The following is a 19,576-nucleotide window of genomic DNA, read 5'->3' as shown; positions in this document are numbered from 1 at the left end:
TTTGTTTAAAAGCTGTCAAAGCCTAACTATTGATGTGCTGTGCATAAAAGGCCATTAGATAATCTCAGAAGACTACATGTGATAACTCAGAAAACATTTTGAGTTTAGCATTTTGATAAAAAGTGTTTTTTTTAAAAAAAAAATTGACGGGTCAGAACTGGAGAAAGTATTGACTCAACCTGATGTCATAAACCATGTGTTATTTTAACTCATATCAACATAGCCACAAGGTGGCAGCAAAATGATTTATTTGAAAGTAAAGGAGTAAGGGGAAGAAAGCCTTCCACTATTAAAAGAATGGCACAGGATCAAGGAGTATACAAAAACATTCTCAAACTGGAGTTCAGTATGCACTATAAACTCTCAAAACAAGCTCACCATTTTTGGGAGAAATGGGCCAATATTAACCGAAACCTGAATCAAAACTCTCTTAACTGGAACACAAGAAACTTTGAATATCTGACCAAGTTAATCTATATTAAGATGGCCAAAAGCCAGATGAGAAATTAGTGTCCGAGTAGTTCACGATCTGGGTGATTTGACTAGTCCAGCGGTGGGATTCCCTTCCCTTCCCTACTGGTGTGCAAATATGAGTGTGCATGCTTCGTTCGTGCCACATCTGTGCCTGTACACCGCCTTCTGCGCATGCGCAGTGCTCGTGCATTCCATTGGGGCGGGTGGGCGGAGCCTCCCACAGTCACCACTACCGGTTCACCCGAACAGGACAGAAGCGGCTGAATACCACCTCTGGATTAGTTTATATATTTCTGCCCATACTCTATTCAGGAGAGTTTTGAGGATCTAATTAGTATGCAACCTTCAGATTTTGGGGGAATGATAAAAGTAATAATGTTCCTTTAGCCATCCTATTCGGCGTTGTTTCATGGAGTGAGACCAAACCTTGCCAAAAACGCCTAAGTACTTTAATAGAAATCAGAGATTCTCAGAATTTGCTTTAGCTGCCTTGGGCTCGAACTCAAAAACTGAAGCCCATTCTCTTAATTTTATAGAAAACTGGCTCCTTTTATTCAAAATTATTCACTCTCCTTTTGCTGCAGTCTGAACTAAAAGCAGAGGGTAGCTAACAGCAACAACCATCGCACAACATTAGAAGTTCAATTGTACAATTGGTTGCCAAATGGTTGCCAGCAAGGAAACCCAGAGAGAATTTTTGCCCAGGCTCATTTGGTTTAATCACGGTAAACCACTGGGTTTAGCGACTGCTTGAAGTTACAATGGCATCGATGGAAATTTGGACGCTTGGCAACTGGCATGTATTTATGATAGGGAGAGGGCATGTGATCGCATATTGTCCGATCACATTTGGGGGGGGGGGGGAGAATATGAGTTCCAATATGCCAGTATTACAATATTACATACATTTCTCATTCAACCAGGCTCTCATTATAACTCTCTTCTTTCTATAACCTATTCTTTCTAATCATCAGAAATATAATTCACAAAGTCATTTTCTTTCTCATGCAAAAAGTCCATAAGAGGTTTTCAGTCATTGGTGAATTTCAGTAATCCCAACCAGCTTCTACTAAGCAAAGTCAACGGGAGTAGCTGATTTCATTTAACAACATGATCCAATATTAACAACTGAATGATTTGCTTACCAACCAGGCAAAACAGGTCATAATAATGGCCATGACTCACTTAACAACTACCATGCTTAACAATGGAAATTCTGGTCCCAATTGTGGGCGTAAGTCAAGGACTTCTTATATTCCACTGCTGATTCCTAGAAATGCAATTTCCTTGTACATACTACACGGGCCACATTACTGTCTTCAAAATTTCTCCATTCTCTTCAAACAGAATTCCTCTTCACAAGTTGTATGTGGGGGAGATACTGATTATGTGCAAAGCCTGTTTTGGACATACCAATTTGTTATGGAGTCACTTGGCCATTTTCTGGAAGCTTCACAATAATCAAAAGCATTTATAGTGTTCACACTTTCTCTGAAAATGGAACACTGTGTAAAAGTTTCTAATTCAAGGGACAAAACTTCTGGAAATTGCCAGACCACCCTCAAAATGGAGTGTTGGCCAGATCCGTCAAGGACACATGGAACATTCCAGAACTTTCTAGATTGTTCCGTTCCCATAACAACAGATTTTGCAGAGTTTTTCCTGGAGCCATGCTTCTCCTTCACCTACTAGGTGCACCTGTATGCTTTCTTTCATTCCCTTCTTCCATACACATACATTGCTGCCTTCTTAGAAAGGAATATGGTGTGGAAAAGAGAAATATGCTGGATCAGGAATCTGCTGGGAATAGGGAGGAATCAAATGTTAAATTCCCAGAGCGAGCCTTTTTCCCTAGATAGTCATTGGGGCTCCCTGGTTCTCATTAAACAGAATATACCCTGCCCCACAGAAATGTAACTGTGTACACTGCTTAATCTATTCCCTTAAGGACACTTCTGAGATACCTTGCAGTAACTATGGAAACGCTACCTGTTTGCTGCTTATAACAGCCAACTATGATCACATAAAGTTGCTACAAGAGGAAAGCTGCCTCTACAGGATTAAAAAAAAATCTGGGGTGAAAATCATTATTGTTAGGGGGCTCTGTATTCTTCCATGAAGTTCACAAACTCTTGAGGTTCTGGGACCACTGCTACACGCTAAGTTAGTTCCCACCTTAAGGATTTGTGATGCTACAATTATTTTATTTGTTTGTTAAATCTGTATGCCGTCCATCTCACTACCCAGAGCTATTCTGAGCCACTTGCAACACCTTGTAAGTACAGTTATAAGGGCATAGTTCCATTGGGGAATTCACAAAAGTCAGGAGAAAACTCACTTGAATTTACTGCAATGATTTGCATACTCACAACACTATAAACCTGTTAATGGGAGCCAACCTCACAGTTATTAACACAGAACTATATTGTTTTCCTATTAATCCTTAAGCCTCCTATTTGTTTAACTTTGCTGTGACATATTTTATACTGCCGGAACTTAGATTAAGGAATTGCCTCCTTGCATTTTGTAACACACATGACGGATTGACAATAGGATGCAAACATATAATATATACCTGCATATTGATCAATTGGGTTCACCTGAAGTCATCAAGAATGATTTATTAAATAAACCTTATTGTTTGCATAGCAAAATAACTGAAATTTGCCCAATGCATTGTATGTAATTAAACCTTCCCCATTATGTCTTAGTCCAGTGATAGTGAATCTACGGCACACGCTGGCCAGCTGATTTTCGGCCTTGTGGAGGGCCAGGGGAGGCCATTTTCACTCTCCCCAGGATTCAAGAAAGCCTCCAGAACCTCCGGAGGACAAAAAAGAGGCCCAATGGGCCAACCGGGAATTTGTTCTTGTACTTCTGGTTGGGCTGTTCTTTGTCCTCCCAAGACTTCAGGAAAGCCTCCAGAGCCTGGGGAGGGTAAAAACTCCCCACGCGCATGTGCAGGTGGGTGGGACATGCGTGCAGATGCACACAATTTTGGCACACCTTTAGAAAAAGGTTAGCCATCACTGGCTTAATCCAATGTAGGAAGCTAATTATTATGTGAAGCATTTTTCTTTCCTACATGACATCATTGTAGGCCTTACATTTTTAAAAATAATTGTATTAATTGAGTTTAAGTAGATAATAAGAAAGGAAGAAAAAATCTAGCAAGGTAAGTTGAAAAAGAAAAAAGATGGAAAAAGAAATTAAAATACAGAAACATTCCCCCCTGTCTGTCTATCTATCTACCTACAGCACCTATCTATCACCTACCTACCTACCTACCTACCCACCCACCCACCCACCCACCCACCCACCCACCCATCCATCCATCCATCCATCCATCCATTCATCCATCCATCCAGTGTAAATCAAAGTTTGCTACTGTCTCATTCAGAAAAGGTTTTCTCATACAGCTACACTAGCATTAATCTCACCGCAATGTGTGTTGCTGTCAAGGCACACACATTTTGGCTGTAAATGTGCACATTGGTCGGGAAATGAATCTTTTTATTACCATGGTATTTACAAAAGGTTGCTAACTGAGGTTCTCACTAAAGGAAGAGTGGATAAACTTGGAAAAGTGGGTTAATAAGTAGGGACCTGTTTTTCTTCTAAGTCAGGCCAGTGCCAATACAGCCCTTGGAATAGCCCTTGAACAAGGCTTGAGCAAGAACTACTTAACGGTGCATCCATCTAAGTGTGTCTCAGTGTCCCCCAAATCTTCCTATGTGCCACATCTTTGACAGCTCCCTATGGTTGGTTCTGGCACTATTCTGTATAGGCAATATAAATGGGGGACTATGCAGTGCTCGTATTGTACACATCACATTTCGGGCAATCTGATTAGAAAGAAAAAAGAGTGTTATTAGATGCTTAGCAACAGATCACAAGACAAGGCTTACTTACTGCCAATGTGTTATCGCCAACATTTGAGGCTATGAGCCCTTCAATTGTGCCATATTCTGCGTCCCTTGAATTCAGCCTTTCCATATGGCGCTGCCGAATCTTTCTGATGATCAGCACTGCTGCTGCCGAAAATATGATCAGCACCATAACAGGAGCCAGTATGAAAATGACAAGCATTTCCATGGTGTAACCCACGGCTTTCCCTTGAGATGGATGCCCTTCACAAAGAGAGACAACACCAAAAATATGATTAGGCAAAAGCTTGATGGAGATGGCTTTGAGAAACGTGGTCTAAGACAGGGGTGTCAATCTCAAGGCCCGGGGGCTGGATCCGGCCCATGGGGTGCTTAAATCTGGCCTGCAGGGCTGCCCTAGAAACAGCAAAGGACCAACCCACGATGCCTCTGCCAGGGAAAACAGAGCTCAGGAGGCCTGCTGGAAGCCCTCCCAAGCTCTGTTTTCACTGGCAGAGGGTTGCAGGAGGCCATTGCAGCCAAAAAGAGAGCTCAGGAGCCCCTTTTCGCTGGTGGAGTGCTTGGGCCACCATGATTGACGGAAAGCTAACCATGCCCCCCCCGCACCCTCCCCCCCAGGTCAAACACAACCTTGATGGGGCCCTCAATGAAATTGAGTTTGACACCCCTGGTCTAAGAGCAAGACTAATTAGAAGAAGGGGAGCCCAAGGACAGGTGTCTCCCCTTGCAATGGAAGAGCGCTGAGAAAGGAGATAAAAAACCATGTGTTGTTCTCCTGCCGCTCTCTGGAAAAGAATACTCTGGGTTTTGACAGTAGGGGGCAAAGTGGTGTACAAAAATTCCCCATGGATACTCAAATTCACGCACAGTAGGGCAAACCTGGTGCAATGAGGAGTTAAGCTACTATCAGTGAGAAAATAAAGCAAGCAAGAAAACAGAAAAAGTCATTCTCTCTCAATATTCCACTAATCTTGGAGTTTGTAACAACATCCATTACTAAGATCAAGTCTTCCTTGTCAGTTATGCTGATTATCAGTCTCCTGCTTGGACACTTGTACCTTTTGCTCTAATCATGAGGTGGGCAGCTTTTCTTCTGAGAATAGAAAACAGTGGCTTGTACATTTGTTTTGATCAATAAACTAACAATAATTTAAAAATATGGTAGATGAAGCTACCATTTTTTATGTTCCAGTTGTTTATTGCTCTCAGACAACTAGTCATTGGTTCTAAATTTGCAATTCAGCATTATTCACCAATATGTGTAAATTAGGGGTTGTGACCACTCACTCACTCATGAATTCACAGGCCATTTATAGCAATGTTTTTTTTTTCCTCATCAGCCTGGTGTGCGCAGAAAGCAGGAACGCTGCCCAAACTCACTTGTGCTCTGAGCAAGCATACAGATCTTGGATCTCCTATGAAGGCTGCCGAACGAACAATGAAAGACTAAACCAGTGGTTCTCAACCTGTGGGTCGCGACCCCTTTGGGGGGGGTCGAACAACCCTTTCACAGGGGTCGCCTAAGACCATTGGAAAACACATATTTTTGATGGTCTTAGGAACCGAGACACCAATTTTATGGTTGGGGGCCCCACAACATGAGGAACGGTATTAAAGGGTTGTGGCATTGGGAAGGTTGAGAACTACTGGACTAAACAGTAGAAGGGCCTTCCTCTCTGAGGTCCAGAGATGGCCTGCTATGGATTCCGGAGAATCGGTAGCTAACGTTATGGCTGGTTTGCAGAACCTCCAAATTCCACACCTGGCTGGCTCTGCCCACTCAACCCCTGCCAACCCATCCCACACGACCCATTTTGAATGTGAGATAAGTGCGGGGTCTGTGCGGAGGCTTGGGGAGGCGGGAAACTGGGCCTCCTGGAAATTCCGGAAGGCTAATAATGCAGCCTCCAGAGGGCCTCCAGAGCCCGGGTGAGGCAGTTTTTGCCCTCTCAGAGGCTCGAGGAAAGCCTCCTGAGCCTGGGGAAGGCGAAAACGCATCACCCTCCCACCGTGGTGCAGGAGGCCGACTTGGCCATGCCCACCATGGCCACGCCCACCCAGCAACTAGGCAGAGAACCCGTTGCTGAAATTTTTGAAGCCCACCCCTGCTGAGGTCTCTTTAACAATGAAACAAAAAAGTCTCACCTTTCGTTGGTAGCTCTGCTGTTACGTTGAAGTTGCACAGGTCCCCTTGACAGCATTCCACTGCTTGATCTGAGGATGGAGGAGTTCTACATGTCATCTTCCCCTGCTCATAAACTTGGAAGCAGCCCTTCTGATAAACTCTTTCTCCATTGTTGATGCTCAAGGAGGAGAAGCACCTATGTCCTCTGCAGCGGACTCCGTTCACACATGACATGCCTTCACACACACATTCATAGTCGGTCATTAATTTTAGCTTGTCGTCTGTGGAGAAAAGGAAACAGACCATTTTATTAAGCCACGTGCATGCATACATTCACAGTCATTTCATCAAAAAATATCATCAGTTTTGTGGACATTTTTGCAGAATCCATTTCCCCCTCTTGGTTCAGATATAGTGCAGTAAAATTCCATGAAAATGCAAACTGCAAAGCATTTGTGTATAACTCTGTTGAGTTTATGTTTTAAGGTTAAATTAAGCAGACACCATGTTAAGCCAAAATGTGCTTTGTTTGGCTTTGGCTTACCATGAGGGTAGGGAGTCAACTAGAGATTTGCAAACCACTGTTCAGAATTTAATATATGCACAAACCCAATGCATTTATTTTTATTTGTATCCTGCCTTTATTATTTTTATGAATAACTCAAGGCATATCCAACACATCTTCCTCTTCCTATTTTCCCCAAAACAATAACTCTGGGAGGCTAATTGGCTGAGAGAGTCACTGGCCCAAAGTCAACCAGCTGGCTTTCATGGCTAATGTAGGACTTGAACTCATAGTCAACTGAGGTTTACTCAATAAGCTATCCTTAATCAAACATCATACTAAGCCATAATGTATAGCTTTCTTGGTTTAGGCACAAAGGCTTATTTTCATTAAAAACTTATTCAATAAACCAATATTGGACAGACAACGGTTCAATATATGTAAGTCCATCCATAATCCTAGCTTGTCATCCATTTGTAAAGCACACTGTAGATGATGCTGATATCACATCTCACCATAGTTAAGCTTCCATAAAGATGCTTCAGAACATTGTTTAAAGGAGACCATTGCCCAAGGACACTGGCATTCTCAGAAAACCTTGCATCTTCTCCCTTTGTCTCCACAGCTTTGTGTGGCTTTTCTGGCTTCTATCCAGTGGTGGGTTCCTACTGGGTCAGACCAGTTTGGCAGAAGCGGTAGTGGTTTGGCGGCCTGAGTCATTGGAACCCAGTGCCAGGGACCCAGGCCTGCCATGTCCCTGAAGCGGTTCTCCAAAATTGCTCTGTGCATGTGCAGAAGCAAAAAACAAGATGGCTCCGCACATGCACAGAGCAATTTTTATTGCACTGCACATGTGCGCACAGCACGCATCAAGCACAAGCATGCATGATCACGAGCAAACTGGCAGTAGTGACTGCCGGAACCTACCCCTGCTACTATCAATAATGTAACTATCAAGCTCCACGCAAGAGAGATCACGACATGCATGCAACAAATATCTTCTCCAAAGGATATATTAAATTACACTTTAAAAAAATCAGGAGGAAGGGAATAGATTTATCTAAATATAATCAAGCAAACAGCATGGAGAAAGACAGAAGGCATCCACCTGGCACACTTGGAATAGGACACAGAACATGCAAGATGTAGCACTAAATGCCACTCCTTATCTACTCACTTACATACACCATTGTCAAGGAAAGACAACTGTACTTGGCATATGAAGCAGAACATTAAACAAATACCTCCCAAGTAGGTCTAAAAATAAAACAACGCAGCCAAATAATACTCTTTTGTGACAACCAAAATATGCTGACTCTTGAGAATCCCAGCCTTCTGGGCATCTGCTGGAAAAAAAATCACCTGCTTTTGTGTGAGAGAGGAGTGGGAAGGGAGGGAGAGGGAGGGGAGAGGAGAGGGAAGGAGGGGAGAGGAGATAAATTGTCCCATGAAATAGTGGTTTTTAGATCTTTGGGGAAGAGGGACCAAGGGAACAGGAATGTGAGGATGCCTCCTACACCTTAGAAGTGTTCTGTTGATCACTTAATGATCCTATACATCTGGGGTTCTGGAGATATGGAAGAATTGCGTATGTACAGACTGAAACTAATTGGAAATTAGCCAAATTATATTTTTATCCAATGAGTGCTAAGCTATGTTTGGAAACAGTGAAATTTATTCTGCAAGGTGCCTTGTTGGCAAAGCAATAGAAACTTACATTATCTGCATCAATATCTATACATGTCTGTGTATTTATATATAATCAAAGCTATACAGTTTTAAACTTGAGGAAAAAGAACATATGGTTCTGAAGGAAAAACAGAGCTAATTACATAAAACAACATCTAAAAATAATTCATGGCATGGACCCTGATTTTCAGTTCTGGCACATGTTTTATTTCCTGACTGCAATTCCATACTTTGTATTTTAAAACTACAACTCCAAAACAAATCTGATTTGTCAATAAACAATCAAAGTGGAGTCCTTGGTGCTCTCTGAGCTTGGTTGTTTGATTGTAGACATTTTGTTATCCAACTAGGAAAATTAACTAGTTGGGTAATTGTTGTGGCCCAGCAGGAGCTGTTGGAGCTGCCACCAGACTCCGACAGCGAGGGGCCCTATGAGTCGGCTCTGGAAGACGTGGAGGACCCTGGACAGGGTTCCGACTCCGAGCAGGGATCAGAGAGGCTGGTTGGCCACCAGGATGTGCCTGAGGCATGGAGCAGCGGTGAAAGCCAAAGGGAGCGTGCTCCTGAAGTCATGCCTTGGAGCAGTGGGGAGGAGACAAGGGAGTGTGATCCTGACATCATGCATTGGAGCAGTGGGGAGGAGACAAGGGAGTTGGTCCTGGATGCCTGGCAACAGAGGCTAATAGGCATAAAGAACAGTTATGCAGTTACAGGGGATAATTGAACTCAGCTGGTGGTAATTAGGCTCCTCTCAAGACTATAAAAGGAATGACTTTCCACATGCTCGTCGCAGGAATCAACGTATTTACTAGAGCTGGAGAAGCTATTGTGGCTATCTTGGCAGGCTGGATTGCTGCCAAGGTCTAGTCGGTGCTGGATTGCTGCCAAGGTCTAGTCTGTGTGTTAATAAATCCTTGAAGTATCTTTGTCTCAGCATGCTTTGGTGTATGAAGAGTGGGGTCAGAACAGGTAATGAAACGTCTGCAAGCAAACAACCAAGCTCAGAGAGCACCAAGGACTCCGCAGTTCAGCCCTCAGCTACAAATATTCACTACTGGAATACAGGTAGTCCTCGAGTTACGAATGTAATGGAGGCTGACAATTATATTCATAACTCAAGGATTTGTTGGAGTGAATCACGTAAAACAAATAATTCCCTCACCACTGTCAAACCATTCACTAAGGCTGCATTACTATGACTATTAGTCTTCTCATTCCTATCACCCGTCTCCTCCCACTTATGACTACATGACTGTAATTTTGTTGCTTGTATCATTACGATTTATATTGATAGTTTCCTGATTGCTATTGATATTCCTGACTATCATTAAGTGCTGTACCTTATGATTCTTGACGAATGTATCTTTTTATGTACACTGAGAACATATGCACCAAAGACAAATTTCTTGAGTGTCCAATCACACTTGACCAATAAAGAATTCTATTCTATTCTATTCTGTTCTGTTCTATTCTCTTCTACTCTACTCTAAAAATGAACGTGGAAACTCCTTGCTTTGAAGTTCACTGAGATCTATGGTGCATATATTATGTAGCAGATCTTTGTTTTTCAGAAGTTTGGGAGTTTAAGGGTCAAAATCCCTTACCTCTTCCATTAAGGTCCAGCTTTGGAGTCTGGCAAAGTTTGCAAGCCAACCAAAGACTGGCGTGATTTCTGAGCCTGCAGAAATTGCCTTCTGTTAATCTAAACCTGGGGGCAATGGTGGCCAAGCTGTTAAGACACTGGGCTTGTCGACTGGAAGGTCAACAGTTCAAGACCCATGTACCACATGATGGAGTGAACTCCCCTTACTTGCCCCAACTCCTGCCCACCTAGCAGTTCGAAAGCATATAATTGCAAGTAAGTCGGTACCACTTCAGTGGGTGGGTTAACAGCGTTCTGTGCACCTTCAGAGTATAGTCATGCCAACCACACGACCACAGAAGCATCTTCGGACAACGCTGGCTTTTCAGCTGTGAATCAGAGATGACCACGACTCCCTAGAGTTGGACACAACTTGCAAGGGAAACTTTTTTTAAAAAAATTTAAACTTATTCATTTCCTTTAAAGCAGGGGTTCCCAACCCCCGGACCGCACAAGTGGCAGATGCTAGTGTTTGCGTGTGAAGCTCCATTTGTTCAAGCTGCGGGCACATGGGCCACCGCTTGCACAAATGGAGCTGGGCCCACAAGTGCCCACTGCTTGCGCAGAACTATTCCCTCTCCCACCGCCACCAGTCCGCAAATCCAAAAAGATTGGGGACCACCGCTTTAAAGGCTTATAGTAATAACCTCTCCATTGTTCTTTCACAGCTCCGAGGTTCTAATAAGCGTAAATGTGGCATTATTTCTTCCACAAGTTTACCAACATCCCATCAGGAACACAAATGCAAGTTCAACATGTAACTTTCAAATGCAACCAGATAACCCTTAAAATACAGCCAGAGTAGCTTGAGGGCCAGAAAATCCTGGCTGTACCATCTGATGAGGGGCTTTGATATGAATATTGAAATCTTTCTGTCCCCTACTAAAAAGGTTCAGTTTACGGGATGCCAACACCTCCCCTTCAGCAGAGATGTAAAATTTCAAAAATGCTGAAAGGGGTGGGGGGATATCTGGAAGATTTTGTGGAGGAACAAATGGAAATAAACCTGTGATACATTTAGCACATTTCACAGATATAAAACCGCATTACTTTGCATAATTTGTTATTTACAAGTTGGCTTATTAATAAAAAATGTTTGGTATATTATATTTATGAGCATAGTTTGTTCTCAGCCAATAATTATGGAGTTATTGATTAGAATGTAGCTTGAAAAGATTTTTTTTTTTTAAATGGCGCAATATACTGCTGAATCTGACAGAACGTAGCACATCTTTACGTCTCCTTATTAAGAGAGGTAGACACAGAAATGTTAATACTGTAAATGGAAGTAATCATTAACATTCAGGGTGGGCTGCTGGGGGTTTGCAGGAGTTCGGGAGATCTTCTAGCTAAGATTTTGTGCAGTTTGGAGAACCTCAAATCCCACTCCTGGCTGCCCAAACTTTGGAAAGATATAAAGGCAACTAATATGCAAAGTTGCCTTGTCAGCTTTGTGCCTCATTTCTGGATGTTCATAGGCATATTTGACTTAATCCATAACTTTTTTGAATCTGTAACTCTCTGGCCAATAATTGGCTTTATAAATATAACTTTCTGACACTACCACTGAATTTTCCGTATCCCTTGCCAGTCTGCAGCAATATACAATTCTGAAAATATTTAATGTGTTCAAAGGACCTCAATGGAAATTTGAAAAATTTGTTCTTTCCACTGTGGCCACTCAAGTCCTTTGACAGTGTTTCTCATAACAGAATAAATGATCATTGAATAGATTGCGTATTGATTCACATTCCTTATGTTTTAATAATTTTTTCTTTTAAAAAAGAGGTCCTTTAGATATTTCAACTTGCTTTGCTGCTGACAAACTTTTAATCATTTTTCTTGTCTTTTTTTCCCTTTGTAAAAGAACACCTGGGCATATCTTTAAGCACTTGTCTTGGGAGAAGGGAAGTATAAAACCCCTGGCTTTAATAGGCATTCTACTTTTATTTTAGTACTTCTTATCTGTGGAATTAGGCTTAAAGAGCAACATGACTTGTTCTAACATACCATCTGAACTAACAAATGCTGTACAAAATAACACAGCAGGCATTAGAAAATGTATTACTCTATCCTTCATGCTGTGACACAGTTTGCAGTGCTCTGCAGTGTATTTGAATAGTGTAGCTTTTTTGCTTAAGTTTTCTATCCTGGCAAATACTCGTTTTTGATCTGCATTTATTGAAAGTGATATGTTGAAGGGAAAGAGCAAAGCACAGCAGAAAAATTATGCCTAAAAGCAGTGTGATAAGCCTGTCTATATTAATCTGTGAAAAGGGCATTAAAATATAATAGTGAAAACTGTGGGTCAGCCTGACAAACTGGGGAATATCCTCACAGCAGATGTTATATAAACATGCTACATAATCGTTCTGTTTCTACCATTGTAACTCTGATGGGTTGCTAAACAAATGATTGTAAGTTGAGGACTATCTGCACAGTGTTTTTTAATTGTCCTAAAGAAAAGCAGATACTGTTCGACAGGGGTGGGTTGCTGCCGGTTTTACTACTGGTTCACAACTCTTGCGCGTCAGGCACACACGCTGTTCAATACAATTTACAGTGAACTGCGCATGCGCAGTCACTAAAATCCAAAATGGCGGTGGTGCAGTGGTGACGAGGGAACCGGTTTGGAGGTGTGGCAGGCCTGGGTCGCTGCCAGTTCTGCGACCTAGGCTTGACTTCCACTACTGGTCTGGCCGAACTAGCAGCAACCCACCTCTGCTGTTCAAGTATCTGTCTGAACAGTAGGAGAGAAATACTTTATGGATCCTGGAGTAAGGGAAGACATCTAGGACAGTGATGCCCAAACATTCGGGCACCAGGGCCCAGTTCTGTGGAGAGGGGTTTTTCTGCAGACCACGGAGGGGGCATGCTTTCATGTGCTGCCTGCATATCATGGATGGGGCTTCACTTGTTTGTGCAGCCCGGTTTCACAGACCAGTGGTTGAGGACCCCTGATCTGGGATCTAAAATAATCTCATTGTACGAGTGCGCATGCATATACTGTGTGTGTGTGTGTGTGTGTGTGTGTATGCATGCATACATGCATGCATGCATGCATGCATACATACATACATACATACATACATACATACATACATACATACATATATATATAAAGTCACAACCCCTGGTATGCCCCAATTATGGGAGGAAGCTAACTGCTTCCATTCTCTGTCCATCGGCTCGTCACAAGAGACCATCCAGACAGAAAGCCCAATATTTTACTGTTGCCTTTGTTACATTTGTGTAGTATTTGTGCTGATAAATAAATAAAGGGAGACTAGTATAGATCTATTTCAAGCTATTTAGCTCTCATCAGCTAGCCATACCATCGAATCCCAGTAAGGGTATGGCTAGCTGATGAGAGCTAAATAGCTTGAAATAGATCTATACTAGTCTCCCTTTATTTATTTATCAGCACAAATACTACATATATCTATCTATCTATATATATGTGTGTGTGTGTGTGTGTGTATGTATATGTGTATATATATATGTGTGTGTGTGTGTGTGTGTGTATGTGTATGTATGTATATGTATAAGATGCACTGGAGTATAAGACGCACGAAGGTTTTGAAGAGGCGAATTAAAAAAAGTAGGTAGGTAGATAGAGGGAGAGAGAGAGAAATACAGTAGGTAAGTAGGGAAAGAGAGTGTGTAGATAGGTAGGTAGGCTAGGTAGGTAGGTAGGTGGGGGGAGAGAGAGAGAGAGAGAGAGAGAGAGAGAGAGAGAGAGAGAGAGAGAGAGAAATACAGTAGGTAAGTAGGGAGAGAGAGTAGGTAGAGGGAGAGAGAGAGAAATATAGTAGGTAGATAGGGAGAGAGAGGGTAGATAGGTAGGTAGATGTTTCCAGGTGTATTTATCCATATGCTGGAGAAGGAAATCACTGACAACCTGCAGCACCTAAATTGGGCCTGTTTTTTGTCAAAAAAATTGCATGCATAGCCTTATGGGGGCTTATAGAGTGCTGCTGGGGGCAAAAAACGGTCCATTTTTTGCTCATTTCTGCCCTCCCCAGCCCCTAGGAGTTCTCTGGAAGCCTCCATAAGGCTAGGCACGGCCATTTTGGTGAAGGGGACGGGGCTTCGGGAGGCAAAAAAACGCTGTATTCAATGTATAAGATGCACCCAGATTTTCAGCCTCTTTTTTGAGGAAAAAAGGTGCATTTTATATTCCGAAAAGTACAGTAATTATCATTTACAACTATCAGAATTCCAATGCAATGTATGACTGATACATGCCTCATTTCTGAAGACACTGATTTCTATTTTATAAGTTACCGGTACTTCTAATGGAGAGCTTCAGTGCAGATAATAAAAGGCTTTATTGTTCAAACATCCCAGAAGTTACTTTTTTGCAATCTTATGCTACTGCAACTTTAAAGGCTGAGTACTCTTAACAAGCAAAAAGGCCCCTCTTATTGGGGTTAAGTAATACCTGACCTTATAAACATCAGGAATCTAGCAAGATAAAGGGAAGTTTGTACAATGGGTACCACTAGACATTCCTCCCCTATCGAAGACTTTCAGTTATGTTCGGCTCAGAATAAAGCAAATCTGCACTCAAAGAATAAAGCTTATCACTAATTTAAAGAGGGTGGAGGGGAATATGAAAACACAACATACTCATTTCATACTACAGAAATAGTCATACTCAAAACACAACTCCCTCAAAACATGAAGGACTCTTGAGAAAGGAAAAACCAAATTTTACGCCTACATTAACTTTAGCTAAACTGTTCATGCTTTGTGTCTTGGTGACATATTTAACTTATGGCACAATAGTGTTTATGCCAATAACCTATTTATATAACCTGACAAGTTCTTCTGGGCTGAATGCCATCGCTTTTTTGTCCCAAACCATTTCTTTTAGGAAAAGCAGCACAGCAGGACATAAAGGGATTCCAGCTCAAATTTATTTATTCATTGGGTTTTCATGTGCCTTCAATCCCTAGCTTTTAAGCAGATAACAACAGTACTAATAAAGGAGAATAGTTGTAGTTCAGGGTTGAACTGTGGGGCCCTCTGAGCCATGATGGCACACAGTGGTTAGAATGCAGTATTGCAGGCTAATTCTGCTGAGTGCCAGCAGTTTGGCAGTTCAAGACTCACCAGCTCAAGGTTGATTCAGCCTAACATTCTTCCAAGGTCAATAAAATGAGGATCCAGATTGTTGGGGGCAATCGGCTGACTTTGGTTAGAGAGGGCTGTAAAGCCTGTGAAGTGCTTGGTTGTTTTCTTGCAGACATTTCATTAGCCAAACTAGGTAACGTAATCAGGCCTAGCAGGGAGTAAAGTAGCACTGATTCAGAGGTGAGTTGCTCCCGATTAAGCTGAACTGGTAGTGGTGATTCGGCCTGGGTCGCAGAACCATCAGTGACCCAGGCTGGCCACGCCCCCGAACTGGTTCCCCAGTCTCTTCTGCCATTGCTGGCATGTTCCTGCGCATGCGCAGAACAAATTACAGTCAACTGTGCATGCACGAGCAACACGTGGTGCACACACGCGAGCGAACCAGTACTAACTGATAGAGGAACCCACCCATGCATTGATGATGTTACCTGTTTGGGTAATGAAACATCTAAAAATAACTAAGCTCAGAGAGCACCAGGACCCCTCAGATAACAACCGTGTACAATAAATAGATTTGAAATATCCCAAAGGACCTACTTTTATACTATAGACAAACTCAACACTGCATTTGCCATTCAATATTCCGGGTGTAGCTTCCCTCATCTCTTCACTCTTAATTTTTGAAGGCCCTGCTAAGAGTTAAATCTTAACTATGCTCCAAAATGACATCAAAAGCATGGCCAATTTGCTGACAGAACTAAATCTCATAGTAGTTGGGAGAGGATCACACACAAAATCTAAGGCATGGCCCCAAGAACATTTTGTTTTTAATGATCTAGAAACAGAAATGGAATTCTCTGTTTTTCCAGGATGTGGAACTGGAAGCAGTCATTTAGGCAAGCCAGTCCACCCTTCTGCTTAGCACAGGAATTCAAATGATAATGAACCCGTGAAGGACAAGAGTCAGAAGGGACTTGGGACAACATGAGACCTGCAACCTTGAATTGCTAATTGAAGCAAATAACCCACCCACCCCCGCCCCAGCAAAAAGAATATACAACATGAATGTCCCACTGTGTAGTTAGCTCTTCTCACTGAATCAATATAACCTATCGAAAAATATGATCTGAAACCCAAATACTTACCAGCCTTGCTCGGCGAAAGAAAAGCTATCATCACAAGAACAGGAACAATCATAAGTCCATTTATCATTGTAGATCTAAAAAAAGAGGAAAAATATTCTTGCTTTAAAAAATGAAATCAGAACTAAGCATACTCTAGCGGAATACCAATTGTATTTGATAGTTCTGCACTGTTCAATCAACAAGCATGAGCATTTTCCCAACGACATTTAACAGTCGCTTGACTAACATGAAGCGTTTGTAAAAGGCTAGATTCCCGAATAGCAAAAAATACAACCTTGTAAGAGCAGCCAAATGTCTACAAAATAATGCATTTACAAATACGAAACCTTCTTGCAAATTTGAGACGGTGGCTTTCCAAGCCATTGCTACCAGCAGTTAATGTAAACAGAGGTATGGTGAGAGAGAGGGGGGGAGGGAGAGTGTGCCTGCCTTTAGTTAGTGTTGATTCCTGAAAACTGTCTGACAGGTCCCCACGGTTTTCTTGGCAAAATTTGGGAGGTGGTTGCCGTTGCCTTTACCCTAGGGCTGAGTAAGAATGACTGGCTCAAAGTCATTCAGAACTGATGATCTTCCAATTTCTAGCCTGGTAATTTAACCATTTCACCAAACTGGCTTAGTGTGTAATATTTGGATTTCAAAAGCAAAGGCTGATATTTTGACCAATTTTTTTAAAAAACAATCCAAACCAGACCTAAAGCATTGCATCCAATATCAAAGGATCTTACCCACCAGGGATGTTGTTGTTCAAAGGCTTTTCCCAACACTAGTCTTACAGGTATGAATTCCACATTTCTTACCAGATCAACTTTAGAAAAATCGCATAGCAGAAAACTGTGAGTAGCAGCAGAACTAATCACTTTTTTAAAAAGACAAAATGATCTGTTTTGGTTTGGCCTGTTTTCTGCCCCCTTTTTAACACCAGGGGGTCTAATCTACTCACCCCAGTGGAGTCAGCAGTAACATTCCTATCAGGCCATAATGTAAGAGTTTGCAATTTCATGCTGACTGGAAGTTGGCCCACTGCGATATCTCCTGTCAATGAACTGGGCTCATTTTATAATTACCACATTTGGGGTTCAAACTGGCAAGCTTGGTCCATAATTACATTAACCATCACTGGGAATCAAGCAGGCCTGTTGATTACAGTGCATTCCGAGGTTTTGGAATCCATCAAAATATCCAGAATATTTTAGACAAAAGGGAAAAGAAGAAAACTTTTATCAACCTGGACACACTCAATTGTTTAACGTTGTAATTTTCTAGGCCTCTTTTTAAAGTGTAATCTTAGATCACGTTTTGAACTTACATTAATAGTTTTTTTTAAGGAAAAAGAATGCTGCAACTTTTTTAGTATGAATCCTTAAATATAGGTGCTTTTCGACTTAGTGACCATTCGAAGTTACAACAGCACTGAAAAAAGTGACCATTTTTCACACTTACAACCATCGCAGTCTCCCCATGGTCATGTAATCAAAATTCAGATGCTTGGCAACTGACTCATATTTATGACGGTTGCAGTGTCCCAGGCTCATGTGACCACCTTTTGCGACCTTCTGACCACAAAGTCAATGGGGAAGTCTGATTTATTTAACAAGTGTGTTACAACTTAACAAGTGCAGTGATTCACTTAACAACTATACAAGAAAGGTCGTAGAATGGGGCAAAACTCACTAAACGAACGTCCCCCTTGGCAACAGAAATTTTGGGCTCAACTGTGGTCGTAAGTTGAGGCTATCAACTGACTATCTGTATGCTTCAAAAAGGAGAAGTGGGGAAGGGGCAACAGGAAGGGAAAATCATATTACCAAATTCCAATTGTGCAATAGGAGATTTTATTCATAGATGCTTTGGGCTGCATGTGTTCTAGCTAATTATACGCCATTTGAATATTTTGCTGAAATGCTACATCTATGATTTTCACTGTGAGCCAAATGTACGCAAACTAATGGTAACCTTTATGCACCCAGCAAAATACGAACCAGGTCTGCAGTGCTAGGTTACTGCACAGACCTTGCAGGAGCAAAAGCAAAAGGAAAGAACAATTTGCAGCCTTAGCCTGCCAAAAATACAGATTTTGTATTCATTTTATCAGGAAGGCTTTTCTATTGATCAAGACAAGCTGTTTAAATGATACCCTTAGGGAGGCAAATGTCAAGCACTTCTTGATATATAATGCTTAAGAAGAAATAGAGCTCAACTCTCTTACTACACTAAAGCCAACAAACTGTTTAGGCAGTTGAAGTCCTGCCAAGAAACTTCTGGAAGGGATGTCAAGATTTCTTGCCGGCTGCCGTTTTGCTCGGAGAACGTGGGATATGCAACTAGCCTTTATATTCAAGCAAGGTAAGAACAGATCTTAAAAGAAAGCTTGTTAATTTTGAAAACACATATCAACTCCCCAGATGCCAAGAATGTTAGCCAAGAAGTCAAATTTCATTGCTGCCTTTCACCTAGATAAACATGAAACAACCAAGAGGATGATTATTAAGTTAAAAAAAAAAAGAGATCACCAAAGCCTAAAAATACAACCCTCTGGGTCAATGAAAACTGAGCCTTCTTCTGAGGGGAAGACCACGACTTAGGGTGCACTGGAATATAGAAATGGCTTGAATCCAAGACATGTTTTAGAAGTTGGGTTGGCAAGCCTCATTTGTTAGAAAGATGTACTGAGACACATTCTGGAAGGATAATACACATTCTGGAAGGATAATTGGGGTTTCAGTGTATTAAGTATCTAATGTTTTTCCCCTTAAATCCCACAAAAAATCTCCCCACAATTTCTACAACGTTTTAGTGCACCTTCTATGGCCACAGAAGGAATGCTGTCAGACTGCGGATGACCTCCCAAGCTATTCCTTACAGGGCAGTTTTCAACTTTGTGTTATATTTTCCTCTAAACTGTATGTCAACAGCATTATCTAAACCACTGTCAACATAATTACCTTATTTAACCCCTAAAGTTAAAAGAACGCTACTACGCAGTTAAGATAACCCAGACTAGACCCAAAACTGCACCATGTACGACATCAA

The 19,576-nt window shown here is 41.8% G+C and overlaps 1 protein-coding gene across 1 annotated transcript in view; it reads right to left on the bottom strand.

The window, feature by feature from the left end:
- ACVR1 (activin A receptor type 1) overlaps positions 1 to 19,576 on the bottom strand; it is a 79,176-nt gene that overhangs the window by 19,354 nt on the left and 40,246 nt on the right. Inside the window, exons 3-5 of the mRNA XM_032216867.1 lie at positions 16,547 to 16,620; positions 6,507 to 6,767; positions 4,387 to 4,604 (exon numbers count right to left, since the gene is read on the bottom strand). Coding sequence (XP_032072758.1) covers positions 4,387 to 4,604; positions 6,507 to 6,767; positions 16,547 to 16,620 — 553 coding nt within the window. The remainder of the gene's footprint in view (positions 1 to 4,386; positions 4,605 to 6,506; positions 6,768 to 16,546; positions 16,621 to 19,576) is intronic.

Source organism: Thamnophis elegans, chromosome 1, assembly GCF_009769535.1.
Source record: "Thamnophis elegans isolate rThaEle1 chromosome 1, rThaEle1.pri, whole genome shotgun sequence".
Classification (NCBI taxonomy): domain Eukaryota; kingdom Metazoa; phylum Chordata; class Lepidosauria; order Squamata; family Colubridae; genus Thamnophis; species Thamnophis elegans.
This window is presented reverse-complemented; position numbering and strand designations above follow the sequence as displayed.